Source organism: Pelodiscus sinensis, chromosome 10 (genome assembly GCF_052426305.1).
Source record: "Pelodiscus sinensis isolate ZL-2025 chromosome 10, ASM5242630v1, whole genome shotgun sequence".
Classification (NCBI taxonomy): Eukaryota; Metazoa; Chordata; order Testudines; family Trionychidae; genus Pelodiscus; species Pelodiscus sinensis.
Window position 1 is genome coordinate 52,396,152 of NC_143061.1, and position 22,582 is coordinate 52,418,733.

The 22,582-nt window shown below is 45.2% G+C and overlaps 1 protein-coding gene across 2 annotated transcripts; it reads left to right on the forward strand.

Moving 5' to 3' along the window:
• Positions 1-645: 645 nt before the first annotated feature.
• DBR1 (debranching RNA lariats 1) lies at positions 646-18,389 on the forward strand. Of its 2 annotated transcripts, none has more exons than XM_089780892.1 (8): positions 646-774; positions 2,544-2,668; positions 4,162-4,242; positions 5,300-5,385; positions 7,082-7,306; positions 9,431-9,511; positions 13,478-13,623; positions 16,968-18,389. In XM_089780892.1, exons 1-8 carry the CDS (start codon positions 740-742, stop codon positions 17,638-17,640), a joined length of 1,452 nt encoding a protein of 483 aa, XP_089637018.1. In that variant the 5' UTR covers positions 646-739; the 3' UTR covers positions 17,641-18,389. The 2 variants fall into 2 exon arrangements, with proteins under 2 accessions (XP_089637018.1, XP_075793485.2); XM_075937370.2 differs by lacking the exon at positions 646-774 and adding an exon at positions 815-1,138.
• The last annotated feature ends 4,193 nt before the right edge of the window (positions 18,390-22,582 follow it).

Sequence of the window (22,582 nt, forward strand, 5' to 3'; positions counted from 1 at the left end):
CCCCACCCACAGCACAATCTCTCAGCTCCTATTGGCCGGAAACCAGCCAATGGGAGCTGAAATATTTGTATGGGGTTGGGGGCAACGCACAAAGTCACCCCCTCCCCGCAGTGACCCATGGAACAGCTCGCCTGCCTGAGGCTCCTGCTGGCTGGGAGCGGAGAGAGCCCGCCTCTGGCCCGCTATGGGCACGAGACAGCCTGCCCCACTCAAGGACACAACTCCCCTCCAGACCCTGCTCCTTGTACATCCCCTTCATTCCTCCCCCTCCCCCCCTCCCTGCCCACCCCCGCACCCACACTCCCTGCCGGCGGGACCTGGGCTGGCTGCGGGCATCGCTGTCTCCGTGCCAGCTGCCCCGCTGCAGGGCGGCGAAGGGAGCGCGGCTCGTGCGAGCAGCTCGCGGGGTCCCTGCGGGAAACCCGGCCCCTCCCAGCGGCTCCCCGGCGGGGCCGCTACAGCAGTGCGGGGCGGCTGCCCGCAGGGGCCGCTGCTGCGCGCTAGGCAGAGCGGCCTGCAGGGGGCGCCATGGCGCGCCAGGACCCCGGGCTCGCACACGCGCCACGCTCCCAGAGGCACCCTGCAAGCCCGCGCGCGCACGGCGTGCGGTGCCCGCCTCCTCCGTACATGCACGCGCACGCACCCGCTAGCCCCGCCCACAGTTGGCCCGTGAGCGCGCGGGCCGGACTCTGGCCACGGGCCGGGCCGGGCCAACGCCACAGCCGCAGGAGGGCTGCGGATGGGGGCCGGCGGCAGCGCGGAATGGGCGATGCAGTAAGCACGCGCGGCGGTGGAGGCGAGAGCTGTGACGCGTCAAGCACGCGCGATGGGGGGGGGGGGAACGACGGCGAGTGACGCAATAAACGCGCGGGGGCGGGGCTGGTGACGCGTTAATCCCGCGCGCCCGAGGGGCTGGTGACGCAGAAAGCCCGCGCGGCGCGATGAAGGTGGCGGTGGCCGGCTGCTGCCATGGCGAGCTGGACAAGCTCTACGAGACGCTGGAGCTGCTGCAGCGGCGCCACAACGTGCGCATCGACCTGCTGCTCTGCTGCGGGGACTTCCAGGCCGTGCGCAGCCAGGCGGACCTGCGCTGCATGGCCGTGCCGGCCAAGTACCGCCACATGCAGACCTTCTACCGGTGAGCGCCGGCCCGCCTGGGCCCCCACGGGCCTCTGGGTCCCGGCGCCCCTTGGCTGGGAGGGGATCGGCTCAGGGATCAGAGGGGCAGCCGTGTTAGTCTGAATCCGCAAAAGCGGCGCGGGGTCCTGTGGCACCTTATAGACTCACTGAAGTGTAGGAGCATCAGCTTTCGTGGGCAAAGACCCACTTCGTCAGATGCATCTTTGCCCACGAAAGCTTATGCTCCTACACTTCAGTGAGTCTATAAGGTGCCACAGGACTCCTCGCCGCTTTTGCTCAGGGATGTCAGTCTGTTAACTGATTAATGCTACAGACCATGTGCATTCTCTCCCCCCCCCCCCCCCCTTCAACACACACACTCTTTGCCAGTACATTTTTTAGCAGGCTGGCCAGCAGCCCAGCTCAGTCCTGGCTTGTGCTGGGTTTGGGACCCATTCCTGCTGTAGTTCTGCATTAAAAGCGTATTAGGGGACAGGCAGTCTGGCTGAGTCCTGCCTTGCGCTGGGTCCGGGAGCTCAGACACCCCTCTGTAAAAACCCCACTGGTTTTTAAACTGGCTCCCTTCATGTACCAGCTCCTGCATGGCACCCTGCGCTGCTGCCTCTGATACAGCAGCAGCAACAACATGGAATGGGAGGAACCGTCTTGGGATTGAGGCCAGAGCGCACTGGCTGCTGGCCCCACCCCCAGGAATTATAGATGAGTAATTGATAAGAATTCATGAGGTTAATCGACTATTTAATTAACTGATATTTAACATCCCTAATTCTTCAGTGAGCTGGTGGAGGCGGGGTTCCCTTTATGGAAACACAATCCAAAACTGAGCATTGCTGCTTGTATGTACAAGTACATAACAGTAGCTTTGCTTTCAGTGTTTTTGTGGAAACCTCATGATTGCAGCCATCAAGGCTTAAACTGGCAAATTTTTCCTCAATATTTTTGCCTGCTTTTCAACTTCCTGTGGTGCGTAGGCCTGTTAAACAGAAAGACTTGGGGCTCTCTTTGCACAAAGCAGATTGTGAGGCTGATGCTTTCTGAAGGTTACATGTATGAATGCTGGTTTGGAACTATAAAATCATCTGATGGTTATCTTTTCAAAATAAAAAAAAATCCAACATAAGTTACTTTTGAAATAATAACTCCTGAAATAACAGTTTCAAAAAGGCATTATTCCTCATCACAAGCAGGGGGTTGTTATTTCAAAATAACAAGCATGTTGTTTTGAAATAACTGTCTTGCTGTGTTGACCCTCATCTTGTTACTTTGAAATAACTTCCCAGTGTAGACGTGCCCTTCTATGTGGGCTCATGTAGGCCCAGTCTCTTCTGTTGTTTAAGCATGTAAACATTTTGGAATATCATTTGTGTATTGTTAAAGTGATGTTTTTCTGCTTTCTGAAATAGGTATTATTCTGGAGAGAAGAAAGCTCCTGTTCTCACAATCTTTATTGGGGGCAATCATGAAGCCTCAAATCACTTGCAGGAACTGCCATATGGAGGATGGGTGGCACCAAACATTTATTATCTTGGTATGGAATGTCACTTCCTTTTTTTTTTTTTTTGCAGCCTTCCTGTATAAATATGGGTTTGAACTTCTAGGGCTTAAATAATGAGGTATTTTCTATAAAGTCTTTGTCTGCCTAAGTTGAAATACATATTACTATTTTGAATTTTGTTTGTGGAGTACTGGTTATATATTGGGAGAACTGAGGGGGATTGAGTTCTGCTTCAGATGGTTGGTCCAAAATTAACAGAATGTAAAATGTCTTTGGCTGGGTGATCTTGCAAGCCAGAGTCCTTGATTTTCATATTTTTAGTTTCTTTCGGTATTTTTCCAGGACCAGTGTTTTAAATTGTTGAGCATTCTCCAGTTTTTCTCTTTATCCTCCACCTCACCCTTTCTGTCTAATCTTTGATTTCTAATTAGCTCTGAAATTTCCTTTGGGATGACCTGCAAATGAATGGATTGCATCAAACAAGATGTTGAGCAGGTGGACTTTTGTGCTGCCGTGGACAGATGTAGATGGCAGTGTTTGTATGATGACCTGACAAGTTGATGGAATAAGGGGACGATAACCTGCCATCATATTAAACTCTGTCTCCGCAGCTGAACTTAATCTTCTTAATCTCTTTACTTGTGCTACATTCTCTCCTCTTTACTTATCTTTCTTATTTCTCAGGACCAAAAGCTCTGTGTTATTGCTGACCTTTTTTCTTATTTGGTTTCTTATTGGTGGTTTGCCCAAACTAGCTTAATTATCCCTGTGACAGGGTGCAGTCACAGAAGTCCCCTTGGGATTGTTCCCTGGTGTGCTGATTATGCCACTGATGCCTGCCTACCTTGCTCTGAGGCTCCCCACCACCTTGTCCTTTCTAGGCCAGATCCTCTGGTCTCCCACAGACAAAGAAGAGAGTTGGAGATCCCTCCCCCTGCTGAGCAGTGTAGATACTGAACCACTGTGGCTCTCTGAGGACTCAGTTCTAGGGTTCAGCACCCAGGAAATTAATTGCTAAAAGGGATCAAAACCCCAAATAAATCCATCTTTCTTTGTGTAGAAGCTTTACGCAGGGAAAGCTTATAAGGTAAGCTCCTTTTATCAGTAAAAGAGAGATGTGCACAGTAGTTGCTTCCCTCCAGGTAATAATTATTTTAACACTAGGCTAGCGGCCTGGCCTGGGCCACGTTGCTTCCTGTGGCTCCCCTTGGCTGCTAATGGGAGCCATGAGGCTCCATGGTTACAGAGCTGGTAAATAAACACACCAGAGCAGACAGTTAGCAGGTTTCTCAGAGTGGTTTTGTGGACCACTTTGAGAAACACTGCTCTCAGGTGCCACAGAACTACTCATTGCTTTTAAAATTACAGACTAACATGGCGACCTCTCTGAGACTTTTTATCTGAACAAATTCTTTCATTTCTAGTGCACATTGTGTTCAAGTTGAACAGACCAGATTACAATTCCTGAAAGCTCTCTGGTTTCCTGTATATGTAGAGAATTGTACTTGAATCTCTTCTCATTCTAGGTTATGCAGGAGTAGTAAAATATCGTGGTGTAAGAATTGGTGGAATTTCTGGCATTTTCAAGTCTCATGATTACAGAAAAGGTAATATTCTTAACGCATACATTCAGAAACATCTTGAAATTAAGACTACATGCATACTTTTTATTAGGTGTTCTATTTATTGTGGGGGTTGGAGAATTTACAGATTCTCTAAAGTTCTTGTAATCCGATTTAATTTAATGAGTGGAGATTGCCTGTCTCCTAGAACTGGAAGGGACCTTGAAAAGTCATTGAGTCCAGTCTGCTGCCTTCACAGCAGGACCAAGTACCATCCCTGACAGATTTTTGCCCCAAATGGCCTTCTCAAGGATTGAGCTCACAACCCTGGGTTTAGCAGACCAATGCTCAACCCACTGAGCTATCCCTCTGTGTCCAGTCTTCTTTTCAATAAGCTTACTTCACAGGTATTGTCTTGGATCTGGCTCCCAGCTCCTCTCCACCATTGCAACTGCTGCTAGAGGTGCTCACCTTTCATTCTCCATTCACACCTCATTCATTTCAACAGGACAATGAATGAAAGGGGAGAGATCTATTCTACTCCTAGCAAAAGACATTTTCCTATTCCTAAGGCCTATAACATAAAGGGCTTAATACGAAGTTTCTGTGGTCTATAAGAAGTAAAGACCTATAAAAGATCTATCTATATAAAGACTTATAAAGTTTCTCTTAATACAAAGTTATATGAGAATGATACATGGTTAGATAGAAATGTTGCGGAGATTTATCCACATTTTTCCTACTAGTAGAAATTCTGAAATTTTTGCAGTGCTCAGAGGGACTTAATTGTAAATTGTATTAAGTAATGTAGTTTGGTGCAGAAAAGCCCCCAGATGCATTCTTTTGTCCCCTGCAAACTGTTAGGCCACGTCAAGGATTCTTTGTTTCTGTTTTTAAAATAGCGTATTGGAGTGTATTTGCTTCCTGAATGAAAGGTTATTGGCAAAATAACATGTGCAACTGAAGCAGCTCTGTTGCAAAAGTAGACTGAGGGACTGAGCGCTTTGGCGTCTTCTCGAGGCATCCAAGTGGATCCAAGGGTTTTACATAGAGAAATGCTGTTCATTACTTTGTGAGAACTATTTTTCTTGATCTGTTTCAGGTCATTTTGAGTGTCCTCCATACAATCAGCAGACTATAAGAAGTGCATACCACGTGAGAAATATTGAAGTCTTCAAACTTAAACAGGTCAGGGGCAAAGCTTTCCTTTAAAGAGGGTAGATAATATTGCATGAGATTAGGCTAATCTAGAGACGAGGATGTTAGTGATCTAATTTTTGAAAACTGCTGACATTGACACAAAGTTTGCTTTGTTGTTCACAATAGAAGGGTAAACTGCTGCCTTCAGTTGATGAGGAAACACACTGTGCCGTGTGTCTCAGCATGATGCAAATTCTTAACTACATCCTAAGCAATATCAACTAATATTCAAGGAGACTTATGTAAACATCTTAAGTGTGCAGTGTGTTGGGGAAACTGGAGGCTGTAGCTAAGGTTTTATGTTCAAGTCTGAGGGAGGCTAGTGGGGTTTCTGTGGCCACCTCATCAGCTTGAAGCTGAAGGATGTTTATTGTAGCGGTGCAGAGCCTGGGACTGTTAACAGACGTGCTGTGCAGAGATTGAGGTAAAGATAACAGGCATGGCATAGGGTTGCCCTTCGTGTGGGAAGAGGGGAATACAACATAATCAGTCTTCTTTTTTTTTTTTTTAGACAAAACTTCTAATGGAATTTCCTGACTTTAATTCAGCAAGTGTGTTTTGGGGAGGCCGTCTTGTGAAGGACAGTAGGGATGCCTGCTCCAGCTTCCCTGTGAGGTGTGAGGATATGGCAGGAGCAAAGAGTCTTGAGTGTGGGTGGAAGCGGGGCCTTTGTGGGCCTCTTGTCTGTCTCACTCCAGCACTATGGTACCTGTATTCTTGGGCAACAGGGACCTCTCAAGTACCATGTCTGCTCTTCTAGGATGTCATGGATCCTCAAAGGGGAGGAGCCTCTGTGAAAGCTACAGAGCTTCTGCAGAAGCTGGTGCATGCTTAGCACTGGAGCTTTTAGTTTGTCCCATGCAAACCTTGGAAGTTTCTCTCTGGCTAAGACAAGGTTTCAGTTTCCTGCCTATAGAGCATAGAGAGCAATTAACTTCCCTGAAGGAAAAGCAGAGTTAAAGTGACACTTTCCATGTAACCGTAAGTGATGCCTTTGATCCCTGCCCTAAAGAGTCCCTGAATGAGATGACAGTCCTGATCGTTCCTCGGTCTTTTTGTGAAGTAGGATCACTGCAAATCTGCAGCAAGTACTTCTCAGATCGGACCCATTGCACGGAGTACAATGGCCTGTTGGACTAGGAGTGTTGCACTCCAGGGATGGAGCTTGCTTCCACATTAGGGAGGCAGGATAAGGGACCCACTGAAGGTAGGGAGGCAGTGTGTGAACTTGGGGATAGGGTAGGGATTTGCCTGCGGAAATGTTGCATTGGACTAGTTGGGCATTGAGAATGGTGTTTCTGGTTAGGGAAGGTAAGGTGCTATCATTCTCAATTGCTGGTGCCATCCCTTCAGAGACAGTTAAGGTAGTGTGGCAATTGTCACTGTAACTTTGCATTTTGTGATTTTTTTTTTCTAGCTGTCTTTGGTGTCCCAAGGAAAGCAAGAAAGTGGTACACAAACCATATAGTATAGAGAACGCAAGATCAAACTCTATGGCAGTCTGGAAGATTGCATCCAGTGGTATAACCTCAGAGGTTAGAGAGTAAGGCCATCAATCAAAGTCAGCTCAAAATCAGATAAAGAATCAAGTATGCTCACCCCTCATTAGCAGTCATTCAGGTACTGCTGTTTTCCTATGTTTGTTTATTTTATTTTATTTTATTATTATTTTTTTGTTTTCTAGCTAAAGCACCCTATGGATGTATTTATGTCACATGACTGGCCACGAAGTATATATCACTATGGAAACAAGAAACAGCTTCTTAAAATGAAATCTTTCTTCCGCCAAGAAGTGGAAAACAATACTTTGGGAAGCCCTGCTGCTTCAGAGCTTCTGCAGCACTTTCAACCCACCTATTGGTTCTCAGCACATCTGCACGTAAAATTTGCGGCTTTAATGCAACACCAGGTAATAAACAAAAGCATGTCATCTGAATATCTCAGGAACTTTCTAATGCCAGGAGCCAGATCCACACAAGCATTCTTTTCTTTGTAAAAATGTATTTGCTTTTCCTTTCAGAAATGTATTTTCATAAAGCTTATGGAAAGTCCTCCCAGGTCATCTAAATTACCTATTAATTTACCCTCACAATCAAAGGCTTAACATAGTCTAAGAGTCTTAACTCATGAAGACAGAATGGCTATGTCTAGACTGGCCCCTTCTCCGGAAGAGGCATGGAAAGCAGGCAAGTCAGAATAGGGAAATCCGCGGGGGATTTAAATAAACATGGCTTGCAAGTAGGAATAAGAGATCCTCCGGAAAAGGGCTTTATTCCGGAGGATCGCGCCAGTCTAGATGCTCTTTTCCGGTTTTTCCCCAAGCCGGGAAAAAAGCGGCGGTCATGCCTCTTCCGTCTTATGTGGCCAGTCTAGACGTAGCCAATATGTTTTAACTTATTCTGTTTGTTAAACTTAAGATACTTTTAAAGCTATTTGTAGAACTGTTACCTTTTTTTGTAGTTTGAAAAAATTGGTTTTAAATTACTCTGCCCTCGTATCTGGACAAGCTAAGGTAGCTAAACTAGGAAATTTAATTTTAAAATGAAGCAGTTGGTTTTGGGAAGCAGACAGCCTATACATATGATGGCTTTGTCTACACTGCAGGGTTTTTGTGCAAGAAGTTTTTTGCTGCAAAAACTTCTTGCAAAAAGTGCGTCCATACCTCAAAATCACATTGCAAAAGCGATGTGCTTTTCCGCAAGAGAGCGTCTACACTGTATGGACACTCTTGTGCAAGAAAGTTCTGATGGGTTTCTTGCACAAAAAGAACCTCTGTTGAGTGTCCATACGCACCTTTTTGCGCAAGAACCCTGTAGTGTAGACATAGCCACAGTGAAGGAGGAGGGCAGAGAGCAGTTCAAAGGAAGATAACCTTTGGGTTATTTGAGATAAGTATCACTTTTGGATGCCTGAAATGTGGCAATGGTCAAAGCAGACAGGGAGAGTTCATAAATAGCCCAGATAAAACCAGAAAACCTGCTGGGTTTAAACTTTTTGGTTTATTTGTAGTTACTTGTCAACCATAGTAATTCAAACTAATAAGGTCATTAGCTGCATTCTCATTGTGCACCTTAACAGCTGGTAAACTCCAAGGTTACATTTACACTGACGGTTTTTTGCACAAGAACTGTTTTGTGCAAAATGTCTTGCACAAGAATGCATCTACGCTGCCATGTGCTTTTGTGCAAGAGATGTGCTTTTGTGCAAGAGCATCCATGGCACTGTGGACGCAGTCTTGCGCAAGAAAGCTCTGAGGGCCATTTTAGCCATAGGAGTTTCTTGCACAAGAAACCCCTGTTGCCCATCCGCACTGCCTTCTTATGCAAGAAGCCCTCTGTTCCGATGTTATACTGTAAATTTATTTGCATAAGAATGCGTGTGCAGTGTAGACGTAGACCAAACAGTATAACAACAAACCTTTGGCAGCTCTCATCTGTCAAGAGCTTCCAATTTTCCTGGCAAATCTTTCTCCTTATGAGAACAGCCCCTTTTGAAGTTCAGTGTGTGGCCTAATTCACATTAGGGATGTAAGTTAAGCTATGTAAATTACATAACTTAAGCCAACGTAATTTACGTTGACTTAACACAGCGTCTGCACTGTGCTATGTTGATAAGAGGTGCTCTCCTAATGACATAATTAAACTCAATGAAAGGCAGAAGCTAAGTCGACTGAGTGCTCTCCGCTTGACTTATTGCGTCTTCACCAGGTGTGTGAAGATGCATGTTGCATTGATGGAGATAAGGCCTGTGTGTTTGACTACACCTGATTGCTTCAGCTGAAGGAGACTTGTGGTGCACCCACCCCCCGCCCCCAGTGTTACTGGTGTCACTTACTTCTGCTCAAGCTCTCCCTCTTTGTGCCATAGCGCCCCCCCCCCTTTTTTAATTTTTAGGAATTTAGAATATTCTGTTTAATGGAAACTTAAAACTTTAAATTCTGCTCTGGAGTCTCCATGCATAATTTGATTATTAGAGAAGTCCTATTGCAGAGAATCTTTAGCATTTCAGTAATGGCTTCATTCCTGTTTCCTAGGCAAACAATGAAGGACAGCTGCCAAAAGCAACAAAATTTTTGGCTTTGGATAAATGTCTGCCACACAGAGACTTTCTGCAGGTAAGACTACTGTTACCACTTAGTACTTGATATATCTCGGCGAGGGAGTGCACAGATAGGCAGCAAGCTGAAGAATGATTCTTCTATCCCCAGATAATGAAATCTCTCAGTTGCGGCTCATGTACAGGATGAGGATTTAATGGGATAATGGAAAATTAAGGGGCTCCTTTGAGCTGCACAGAAGTACAGGGGATTATAAGAATCCCTCCATATGCCCCTGTACAAACTGCCAGGACCTTGTGGCAGGATACAGGGATGAGGGGCACTTTGTATTTGCTTACTACTACTCTAGAGTACAAGGGTGGGGAATACACAGAGCTTCTGCTCTGCCCCCTTCACATGCTGATCAGTGGGGAGAGTAGTAGTAGTAACTTGTTGGTGGTATAGATCAAAATTACATTACTTCTCTCCCCCACCCTTCTTGACGCAAGTGGTGATTGCGGGAGGGAATTGTCACAATATCTCTTTCCTGGGCAGGTGCAATGATACTCCACATCTCACTGTGGGTGCTATTCTGGGTCCCCTGCCACTTGTGTTCTTCTGTCTTTGAAGACCATAGCTAAGTAACCGAAGGCTGCTGTAAAATGCCTGAAACAAAAGCCCAGGGGAAATATAAATAAAAACATTTGAGGACAGTAAACTTCCTTAGTCGGTCCTGCGAAGGAATAGGGAGAACCCCACCACAGGCTTGGTTTTGTCTTTATTTCATGATATTTTGAGCAGGAGTTTGTGGGGTGAGAATCTGACCAGGGCAAGGTGGAAAAATGGAGACAGTCATTCTACCAACTTTAATATTAATCTAGGGTGATTTTTAAAAGTAGCTGGTGATCCAGTGCACAAACCCCAAAGGAAAATTATTTAACAGGGTAGGGGTGTATTGCTGTAGGGTAGGGTGGGGAACCTTTTTTGGGACGGGGGCCACTGACCCACAGAAAAATCATTCATGGCCACACACAAGTGAAAAGCAAAAAACAGCAACAACAACCCCTTCCCCCCCCCTCCCCGAAAACAAACAAAAAAACAACCCTCGTGGACGTGGTCCCTGACTGAGAAGGAGAGAGACTCTTTCCACATTCTCCTCGCACGCCAGAGTCTACAGCATCTAGGGGGCCTAGGCTAGTAGATTTTGTGTGCTCCAGCCCCATGGTCGGGCAGTGGGGGGACAGATTGGAGTGCCAGTGCAGGCTCCCCAATGCTGGGAAGGGAGCCCTAAGGCTTACGGGCCAGATCAGGCAAGCTGGGGAGCACATCCGGCCCCCGGGCCTGAGGTTCCCCACCTCTGTTCTGGGTTATTCAGGCCCTATCTGGCATTGGGACTTTATTGTGCTAGGAACTGTATATGTGCAAAAGAAAATGGTCCCTGCCCCATGAATCAAGACAAACTGATACAGTCAACAAAATTGAGCTTGGCAAAAGTCAACTACACTTCTGTCCCATTTCTCCTTGAGAGAGCCTCCTCTTCTGTGTACCATGGCCTGGCAAATGTCTTCAATTCTTGCTAAGCCAGATTATCCTCCTTCATCTCCTTCCGTCCTATTGGGAAATTTAGCCCCATTCTGACAGAAACAAACAAAAAAGACCCAAGTTGCCAAGGTGGTAGATCGCTGTCACTTCCCCAGTTTGCAGTAAGGTTGATGTCAGACTTGTTTCTAGGGCAGGTGAGAAGTGGCTTACCTGGCCCAGCCCTGTTGCATTCGCATTCCCAAATCTGGCACTGGTTCATAGACATGCTCCCTCCGTTCAGCATGAGAGGCTTTAATCAAGGGGATACAATTATTCCATATATGGCAAAAGCTTCAGCATTCACTATGCAAATGCTGTCACATGAACCGGTTTTGCTGGGATTACAGCAGCAGGAGCTTGGCTAATGACTGAGCTATGTCAAGGACTGCAGGGTTAAGTTGATAGTGAAGTTCCTTGGTAGACGCATCACCAGACACAGAAATAATAGAGTAGTAATTCTGATTGGACTGACCACTTAAAGACTTGACTTTCTGCAAACAGGACCCTGGTGGGTTTTCAGCTATCTCCAGCCTGTTTGGGTTTGAGTTTTGAACTTGACATACAAAACTAGAGAGAGTGTCTAGTTCTGAAATGGAAGGTGGAACACAGGAGTCCCTGGCTTAGTCCACTAGATCATTGTGTCTCTCCAGCTAGTGAGCTTTACCCTTTGTGGCAAGAGGCCACACAGACTGCTCAGCACAATAGCTGACCCAAATCAGGCCATGTCATAGGAGGAAACTTACAGTGGCCTTATTTGCCATCAGTGTCAGAGCAGCACTACTCTACAATCAAAGGTCAAGACCATTGCCAAGGTCAGTCCTACACGTAACTGTAGGGAAGACGATCAGTGGCTAGTACTCTAGACAAAAAACAGTGACTGATGCACTAGTGATCAGTTGTGTGTTTTCAAGGCTGTGTTCAAAAGGCCCAGGACCTCTTTTAGAATCGTATAACACAGGGGATGAATGAATCCCAGTGAATTCTCTTCTCGATCTGAAAGAGAAAAGCAGTTCTGCTCTTATTTTGCCTATGGGATGATTCTGTAACTACCATTCTATGGAGATGCAGCTGTTCCTTCCTTGCTACCTTTTGTTTACCCTCAGGGAAGGGTTAAATGAACCAGTTTGAGATCAGTGGAAACTGATGGACCAAAAAGTCACTTTTGCTTGTTAATCTACATCTAGGACTGGTTTTGTTCAACATCTTTATTAATGACCTGAATAAGAGGATGGATTGCACCCTCAGCAAGTTCACAGATGACACTAAGCTACAGGGAGAGGTAGATACTCTGGAGGGCAGGGATAGGGTCCAGAATGACCTGGACCAATTAGAGGATTGGGCGAAAAGAAATCTGAGGAGGTTCAACAAGGACAAGTGTAGTGTCCTGCACTTGGGACGGAAGAATCCCAAGCATAGTTACAGGCTGGGGACTGAATGGCTAAGTAGTAGTTCTGCAGAAAAGGACCTGGGAATTACAGTGGATGAGAAGCTGGATTTGAGTCAACAGGGCGCCCTTATGGGCAAGAGGACTAATGGCATATTAGGTTGCATTAGGAGGAGCATTGCCAGCAGATCCAGAGAAATGTTTATTCCTCTTTATTCGGCCCTAATGAGGCCACAACACACTAGTATTGTGTCTAGTTCTGGGCCCCCCATTATAGAAAGGATGTGGACGCATTAGAGAGGATCCAGTGGAGATGACCAAAATGATTAGGGAGCTGGAGCAACTGGACCTATGAGGAGAGACTGAGGGATTTGGGTTTATTTAGTCTGCAGAAGAGAAGAGTGAGGGGGGACTTGATAGCAGCCTTCAACTTTCTGAAGGGAGGTTCCTGAGGATGGAGAAAGGCTGTTCACAGTAGTGATGGACGGCAGAACAAGGAGCAATGGTCTCAAGTTACAGTGGGAGAGGTCTAGGTTGGATATTAGGAAAAACTGTTTCCCTAGGAGGGGGTGAAGCACTGGAATGGGTTCCCTAGAGAGGTGGTGGAATCTCCATCCCTAGAGGTTTTTAAGTCTCGTCTTGACAAAGCCCTGGTTGGGTTGATTTAGATTGGTCCTGCCGTGGGCAGGGGGCTGGACTTGATGACCTCCTGAGGTCTCTTCCAGCTCTATAATTCTATAATCTCAGATGCGCCCACCTCAGCAGGTTATTGAATATATTGCCCACAAACTCTTTGCAACTTTAACTTTATTTTTAAAGTCAAGCACTCAGAAGCTTGGAAATGATAGAAATTAGGTTGCCTATGCGGCCTTAATTTAGCTTTCTTTTACATTTGCGTTATGATAGTCGTATGTGATGGTGTAATTAGAGACTTTTTTCACAGACCCCCCCTTCCCCCCGCTTTATTCAGTGGGCTTTAAATTAAAAACTGGCTGCCTAAAGATAACGTGAAAAGCGAGAACAATGTCTTTCTGTCAAGATGACCGAAATGCCTCATGTGTCAGTATTGTTTTTCTAAGGTAATAGATATAGACCATGACCCCAACGCATCTGAGTCTCTGGAGTATGACATTGAATGGCTTGCTGTTCTCAAGGCTACTAATAGTCTTATTAACGTGACTTCAAAGGCATGGAACATGCCTGAAAACAATGGCCTCCATGCAAAGTAAGTAAAATGAATATTGGGTTTAAGCTTTCTTTGAGCTGAAAATATGCACATACTTTGGAAAAGAGAGATTTGGGATATTGGGGAGAGAAGGTGGATGAAGTAGTATCTTCTGGGGGCCGGAGTGAGGTGTGCGGTGGTGATGCAAACTCTCAGTGAAACATTCTTGATCTTCAGCCAGGCCCCTGCTCTTGTGGCATCTGGTTTTCCGTGGCATGCAGTGCCAGCTGGGCTCTCCATGCCACACTTTCATCATGGAGTTGGATGGCTTGCCAGTGCAGAGCCTGGTTCTGTTGTGAGTTGTAACGCTTTGGCTCAAAGTATGGAGTGGTCCTCCTGTGGTGGTCAATTCGGACAGGCATCTGCAATATCCTATGGGGCATGCTGGGCAGGGAGTGGCCTGCTGCCTTCATGTTCCCCCTGGTTAGGCCTCCACCATGGTGGAAGGTTGTTACGACCCAACAAGGGCAGTCAGAACCATGGGTCAAAGAAGAGGCAATCGTGATGTGGGGGTCATGGAGGTGTTTATCCATGTAAGGACTGAAATGGTCTCAGCCTTTGAAAGTCATGCTGCCTGGAAGAAATGTGCAGAGCTGAATTTTCATCTTTACTAGACTGGAGAAAGTCTTACACAAAACTGAAATGATGGGCAGCCCATCTGTGTATATTGTGGTGATACAGCCGTCCCAACAGAAAATGAATCAGTTGTTACTTAACGTGCAAGTTCAGGTTTACCTCTGTTGTGACTTTCCTGTTCCTCGTTATGCTGATTTGTTTCGTGTAATTCTTGATTAACGAAAAATCAGGCGCTCCGGGATGATTGCTGCTGTGATTTGATCGGTTTTCTCCCCAGGTTGAGGGGTTAAGAATAGGGATGTTGGAGTTTAACTGGTTAACCAATACGCTGATGCTTATTGGTTGATGTTATTGGTTAAACTCTGCCGCGCTCCCAGGGAAGCGGCTTCACTGTGGCAGTGAAGCCTCTCTGGGGAGCTGGGCTGGCAGCCCCATTGCCAGGGAGCCTTCACTGCTGGCTTTGCAGTATTTAAACTTGGTCCTGCAGAGCTCTCAGCACATGTAACTGCTAAGATTTTTAGCGGATACAGTTACCTTCTTAAACAACTTTTAACATCCCTAGATTCCCTTGTTTTGTCATGTCAGTTTCACTGGCACTACTGTGTGTTAGGAAGTAATTGGATACATGTTTACACGGTTAACTGATAATTCTCGGTTTATCCGTTGCCATGAATGGTTCCGCGCAGGCTGCCACCCCGTGCCACTGGCTCTGAATCTGGAGTGGGCGGGAGCCAGCTCCCGGCATGCATCTGTATCAGAGGCAGCAACACAGGGTGGTGTCGGCTGGCTCCCTGGGAGCAAGGCCACCAAGTGGCGCTGGTATGTGCTGGGAGCCGTCTTAAAAGCTGGTTCCAGGCATGCACCGGCTCCCAGGGAGCTGGCTGCAGGTGAATGTAACCACAGACATTTTCAGAGATTATATGGTTACCCAAGTACCCGCTTCTTAACATCTCTAATGCTCATGCATATGCTGAGTAGAAACTTCCATTCTTCAGACAGTCCCACCAGTATTTGTATATGCCTCCATAAGAAAGCCGAGCTTTTGGTTTAAAGAAAAATGCTTCTATTCAGAGTAACTAACATATATCTATCTGGGTTAGTTTAGCATATCTAAATGTGTGCAATCTATCCACAGGATTCACTGTATTGTAGTTGGCCACAATATTTGGATGGGCATTCTGGAATTTTTAGCATAAAGTAGTTGTGCCTTTGTTGTTAACCAGTTAGAAACCATTAACTGTCTTCCTATAATGGCATCTCATCTACTGGGGCTCATCATTAAAAGGCAACAGAGTTTCAGAGAATTGAATCTGTAGTCTTTGTGTGCCTTTATTTGTAGCCTAAAAATGTAGATAATACTTCAGTTAAAGGGAAAAGTTCCAGTAGTTGTATCAGTTTGAGTGACTTCCAAATATTTTAGATACTATTCTTGATTTGAATAAGAATTTAAGATTAATAAAGATGTAGCCGTGTTAGTCTGGTCTTGCTGAAACAAAAGACAGGACTATGCAGCACTTTAAAGACTAACAAGGTGGTTCAAATCAAAAGTTTCAGAGAGGTAATTGAGTTAGCCTGTAACTGGAAAAATTTAAAAAACAAGGAATAGTCAGCTGCTGCTAGAACTATTCATTCATTCGTGTTTTTTGTTGTTGTTAGTCTTTAAGGTGCTGCTAGAGTATTTTTTTTTTTTTTAATTTATTCAAATCAAGTTAGATTTCGCCTCCGTGTATGGTATTTGCAAGATCCGTGCTGGAGTCCATAATCTTAAAAGGATGATGATGAATTTGGGTGCAGAGAAGAACCACAAAAGTAGTTTGAGGGAAGGAGAAAATCCCTTACAGTGAGATTCAAAAAGCTCAGTCTGTTCAATTTATGAAAAAACATTAAGAGAAGTTTTAATTACTGCGTAGGTACCCTTACAGGGAGAAAATGCAGAGTATTAAAGAGCTGTTTAATCTAGTTGAGAGAAACATAAGAAGCAGTGGCTGGAAACTGAAGCCAGACAAATAAAAATTAGGCACTTCTTTAAAAAAAAAAAAAAAAAAAAAAGTGATGTGAATGAGTAGTCAACTAGTCGATTAACCGATAAGCCTAGGTTTACCAGTTAATCTAGTCGACTACTCGCATTCCCCCCCTCCAGTTCTGGGGGAAGCCGGCTTTTAAGTCAGTCCCCTCCAGCAACAGCTCCGCAGTACTGCTTGCCCTCCCCTCCCCCCCCCCCCCCAAGGTGGGGGAGGGGCAGGGGAAGTTGCCATGAAGCAGTCTCTGCCTGCAGCAAGCCCAGGCCTGCTCCCTCCCTCCCCCCCACAGCCAGAGGCTGCTTTACTGCCAGCAGCCCTTGTCCACGGCCAGCCCAGGACTATGCTGTGGCCAGCCTTGGACCCCCTGTGGTGGGGCTGCTGCCGCCCCGTGCTGCTGCTTCTGATACAGAGGCAGCAGCGCGGGACAGCAGGCAGCCAGTCCACGAGGGGAGCTGGTTTTTAAACTGACTCCCCTCGTGGACCAGATCCTGCCTGGCACCCTGCCTCTGATAGAGAGGCAGCAGCGCAGGATGGCAATGGGCTTCTCAGGAGTGGGGCCGGACTTCACTGGCTGCTGGCCCCGCCCCTGGGGACTATAGAACTGTTGACTATCTGCTAAGAATTCACGTGGCTAGTTGACTACTCAGTTAACTGATAGCTAACATCCCTACTTAAAATAGGAATAGGAAGAAATGTGTTTTGGCTAATTGAGCTCAAGATAATATGACATTATTTTTATTCCTGCAGGTGGGATTACAGTGTAACGGAAGGAGCTCTCAAAGAGGTATTGGAAAAGCTGAACCATAATCTCAAAATTCCTTGTAACTTCAGTATGACAGTTGCTTGTTATGACCCCAGCAAACCGCAGAAAAATATGGAGCCAGTTCATATAATCAATCCACAGACCACTGAGTTTTGTGCCCAGTTTGGCCTCACTGACATTAACGACAGGATTCAGCAACTGAAAGAAGAGGGTGCAGTTCGGGGAGAATATGAGGAGGAAGAGGAAATGGACAGTACTGAGTCAGCCGAGGAACCCAGTGAATATTATACAGATAATTCTGGGCTGTCTTCATCTATTAACCCAGATGAAATAATGCTGGATGAAGAGGATGAGGAGGAAGCTCAGAGTACACATTCTGTGGATCCTTCTCCTGATCACCCTCCTGACTTTTCAGCAAGTTTTTCTGACACCAGGATCATGCCAGATTCCATGTTGGTATCCTCTGATGATGCTATGGACTCCACTAATGAAGACCTGGAGAAATCTGTTATGAGTGAGCAGACTGAAGAGAGGAGCTTAAATGAAAAAGCTTTAAAGCGGATTGGAAAAAATGAGAATGGAAACAGTGCCGTGAAGAAAATTAAAAGACGGAATCAGGCTATCTATGCTGCAGAGGATGAAGATAAAGTAGAATGAAACTGCATTAATGTCAGAGGTTTTTTTTTTTTAAACTGCTCTGACTAGTTACATTTTTGGTGTGTTGGAGGCACTGGTGAGGGCTTTTAAAATCAATTCAGCAACTGATATGGGCCACCGTATATTTCACACTATAGTATGCTGCAAAATTTCTGATGGAGCACCTGTTCAGTATTCTTGCTCAGTCCTTTTCAACTAAGTGTGCATACTCAGTTGGATCTGCTTCAGCTTTTGATAAACTCATTTTATTTACGTTCTGATTTGACTCCATACAATCTCTAATACTTGGCTAACCAAGGAGAATTTCTTTAAATTATAGCTAGGTTTGGAGGGAGAGGATCTTTGCATTGCCTTTAATGCTTTCTTTCAGCAAAAGGTAACACTTTTATTGCAGAACAGTTAATGCAGTAATTTTCTGCAGTGTGGTTAAAAGCAGAACACCCAAGATAAAAAGAGCAATTAAAGAAGATAATTATTTTAAGGTCTTTGGAGTTACTGTTCCCATGGCAGAAAATCTTGACAATTTGTCTTTAAAAAATTAGTATGTATTATATGCATTGTCTAATACTGGTTTTTATTTTTACTTCTGATATATGCAAAAAAAATCTCACATTGTAAATACTAATGTTGAAGGCAAGTGCATTTGTTTTCAATATCAGTTTTCATATTTCACTCCCAAAAGATCAGAATAATATTTCAAAATTAAAATACCAATGAAAACTATAATTAAATAGCAATAATCTTATAGACATTTTGTATCAGAACTACTTTCTCAATAACTCTGAATCGTCTGATTTTCTGGGTAAGTTGCATGTTTGGTACTTTCAGAGGAGAGGACTAAAAGTTCATACACTAACAAAAGATAGTGAAGCCAAGTGTTACCTAACATGTTAAGAGTGTTTATAACTTCATCAAATTCTATTTGGGCTAAAATTTTCCATGAGAGCGCTTTTACTTGGAAAAGTACAGTAAAAAAACCTGTTTCCTAATCTCAGATAAAGGAGATCGAACTGATAGATGAAGCGTGTTTCTTCTAGAGATGAGAAGGCTGAGGGACACAATCTTCAAACATGTAAGAAGTTGTTGAAGATAATCATTCTCCTGTGTCCAGCAAGGATGGGACAGCGAATAATCAGCTTAGTTTGCAACAAGGGGGATTCAGTTAAGTACAGGAACAGGTTACCTACAGACGTTGTTCAGTCAGTATTGCTGGAGGCTTTTAAGAATGGTTCAGACAACAGCTGTCAGGGATGGTCTAGTTTTATTTTGTCCTGCCTAGGGATTTTAATGAGTAATTGGTTAACTGGTTACAATAACTGGTTAACCAGGGCCTGACTGGGCTGGAGTGGCTCGGCCCACCGTCTGCTCTGGCGTGGCCAGGCCTGCCATGCTGCAGGATCCTGGTTAACTGTAATGTTTAGCATTTTGTTTTACCAGTTACCTTTTTAATCAGGATTTTACATCCCTAGTCCTGCCTGAGTGGAATGGGCTAGGTGATGTCTCCAGATCCCTTCTAGGCCCATATTTATGCTTTTATTTATTTATTTTTGATATTTAAACAGTTTTTTTTATTGAAGCTCTACTGTCTCCATCATTTGGTGCTAAAATTTGAGGGAGTTGCCTTATGCATAGCATTATGCCTTTTGCTGGCCCTATGAAAATGTGTTGCCTGCACTTACTGAAACTTCTTTGTCAGCTTCCAGTCTGCACTGAGCTTGCTCCCTCCCAGAGTAGCAGGTGCTGAGCAGGATGCTCTCACCACAGGGATGGCTATGCTGTTAGAGCATGTCTATACAGCAGGGCTAAAGCCGAAATAAGCTATGCAACTTGAGCTATGTCAATTGTGTAGCTTAAGTCAAAATAGCTTATTTCCGCACAGCAGGAAGTCTGAGAGAGAGCACTCTTCTTCCAACTTCCCTTACTCCTCATAAAATGAGGGTTACAGAAGCCGGAGTAAGAATTCCTCCAGCTCAATCATTTTGACATTATTGAAATAACTGCTTATAGTGTAGACGTGTACTGTTATTTTGGAATAACGTCAGGTATTCCGAAATGAAGCTACTGTGTAGACATAGCTTTAGATATTAGAACTGAGAGAAGGGGGAACATCTCTCCTGAGGCAGGAGACTAGCAGTAGGAAACACAGATTCATGGGCATCTTGTAACAGACCCTTAATTTCTATATATACTTGCGTCAAAACCTGAAATGGACTGGAAGATGCCTGCTTCTGCATAATGGATTTGGTTTGCTTTTTAAAAGAAAAAACCTACACACACAAACTACACTGAATGAATGTTAAGGTTGAATGTCAAGGATTCAAAAGTTGGATCTGAAAGCTAAACTGGGTCCTTGCCTCTTTCAGGGCATAGAATGGATGATGCTTTCTGTTATACTAATTTCACCCTTATTCAGTGAATAGCCGTATGCCTTATTTACTGCATACCATTCAACCTTTCTCTCAGTACCGTATTTCTTATGGACAGGGCTTGACAAATCACTAAATCTACTTGCCCGTGGTGAGTAGATTTCAACCAGTCGCCCTGTTCACCGGCAGTGTGCGCATGCACAATGTGAGTCTTGTGCATGTGGAGTGCGGGGCTGGCGAGCAGATTTCACTGCTGTTTATCAAGCCCTGCTTATGGACATTCATCCCTGACTCATTGATGGTGTTGTAGTCTCTGCAAAGCAGTAAAGTGACAAGGAGGGAGTCAGTTTCAGGTACTATAGTGATCATATAGCAGAGGCAGGCAAAATACAACTCATGGGGTAGATTCAACTCAACAAGCTGCCAGATCCAGCCCATTGCCCAATGGGAGGCTTGTGCAATCTTCCTGCCTACCCTGCCTCTGCATGTTGCGTAAATTGTCTGACTGCAAGGACCATGAGCTGCTTTGAGCAGTTGGGGACAGGCGTTGTGCACTGCCTTTCCCCCCAGCACAATCTCGCAGTTCCCATTGGCTGGAAACTAATGGGAAGCTGTTTGGGCTGTGTTTGAAGTGCAGACAGTGTGCAAAACACCTGCTGGGACTTGTGGTACTCAGGGACCATGTATTTCTCTGTAGCCAGCAGCTCCAAAAAGCATGCGGGGGCATGAAAGGCAGGGACTTCCCAAGGGACCTGCTGAGCGGGAACCGTCTAGGTAAGTGCCTCCTGGCCAGAGCCTGCATCTGGGACCCCAGCTCTTCCCTCCCACCAACTCTTTGCCCCAAGTCACAACCCTCTGCACATGTGTCCTCTCCCAGGCCCAGCACCCCAAACATCTGCCCCAGCTTACAACCCCCTCCTCTACCCAAAATCCTGCCTGCACCCCAACTGTCTCAAGCTTCCTTCTGCATCCAACCTCCATCCCATACCTCACATCTCCATTAATATCATGGAAGAGTGTGGCCTTTGTCCACTTACCAAATTCTTGAAGTGGCCCACCATCAAAAATTGTCCAACCTTCTCTTACAGGATCCAGTTCAATAGCAATTTTGTGTTTGACTCCAGTGTGACCTTACTGGTGCACACTTGTGCCTGTAGTTAGTGTGCACCTTCACCCTGAAACAGTCAGGCTAAGCAAAATCTCCAGATCCCATGAAGAGGTACAAGCCTTGAGCACTAGGGACATCCACTGTACTGTTGAGTCCTACTGACCTTGAACACATTAAGCATCTGAAAAAGAAAATGAAGTCCTGGAATTGTCTATGGAAAATGGTCAACACAAAAGGGGGAGCTGACAGAGTATAATGTGTTCCCTTATTGTTGTATGGACTGTAGTGTTTGCTGGGGTCCTTAGCTTATCTCCAGTGTAGGGAGTGCGTAAACCAACAAACAGCTTCCTTTTTAAGGCCTTGGTCATATACTAATACTGCCCCAGTACCTAAGTAGTAGGGCTACATCTAGCCTGTAGAGTTTTTGCACAAAAACTCACAGAACGTCCACGCTTCTAGTGCATTTTTGTGCAAGAAAATTTACAGTAAATCAGAAGAGGGGTTTTTGTGCAAGTTATTTCTCTTTGTATGAGGAATAAGCCTTTTTGTGTAATAGCTCTTGCGTAAAAAGGTGGGTGTGGATGGGAAATGGGGTTTTTGGTGCAAAAACAGCCTATCAAAAGAAGCACAGGTGCCCTGGTGGCCATTCTGTTAATGGCAATCACAGCTTTCTTGTGAGAGCATCCATGCAGCCTGGACGCCCTCTTGTGCAAAAGCGCATTGCTTTTCCGATGCACTTTTGCAGTGTGGACATGCTCTTGTGCAAGAAGTTTTTTTTTTGCAGAAGACCTCTTCTGCAAAAAGCTTCTTGGGCAAGAAGCCTGCAATCTAGACATAGCCTAGCATTGTGGCATCCAACCAGTTCTAAAGCAGTAGCCACTGTAGTAGCTACTGCTCTAGTGAACTAGCCTTGGCTCTACCAGCCAACTAGCCATATCTGGCTAGTGTATTCGACATCCCTGCACTAATGTGTCTGGTGTTTTGAATTGCAGGTAAGCGGGAGAGTAGACGAGTCACAAGTATCATTAACTCTGAAAGCAAAATCATGGGATTGGTTTTACTTTTCCCCCCGGCTATGCAATGGCTTTGCTCTATTTGCAAACCCATCAATGAACTTCCTGTAACAGGAGCAGAGCTCTTCCAAACTGCACAGCTGCAAGCGTCTGGGGAGTCAGAGTAATATTCTTACCTGTAGTGGAAACATCTGTTTTCCTCAAGACAGGCTTCCACTTTTTGTATCTGCGTGTATTTCTTTGGTTTCAATTTCAGAGTGGCACATAAACTTAAACTCTGCTAGGAAGGCTGTAGGGGTTTCATGCCAGTCCCAAGGCTGGATAAAGGAGGAGGGTTGGTCAGATGAGTGTCGATATGCTGATTGTAAATCAACAATATGAATAAAATCAGGATATTGGCATTTGAGAGGAGTTGTTATAGAAAGATCCTGAGAATAGGATGGCTGCAGAAGGTC

What these genes read in the sequence shown, in the direction of transcription:
- DBR1 (XM_075937370.2), top strand. Translation starts at nt 942, where the DNA reads ATGAAGGTGGCGGTGGCCGGCTGCTGCCATGGCGAGCTGGACAAGCTC. An exon ending in CGGCTTTAATGCAACACCAG is followed by an intron (nt 7,307 to 9,430) that starts GTAATAAACAAA and finishes CCTGTTTCCTAG; the next exon opens with GCAAACAATGAAGGACAGCT. An exon ending in AACAATGGCCTCCATGCAAA is followed by an intron (nt 13,624 to 16,967) that starts GTAAGTAAAATG and finishes TTATTCCTGCAG; the next exon opens with GTGGGATTACAGTGTAACGG.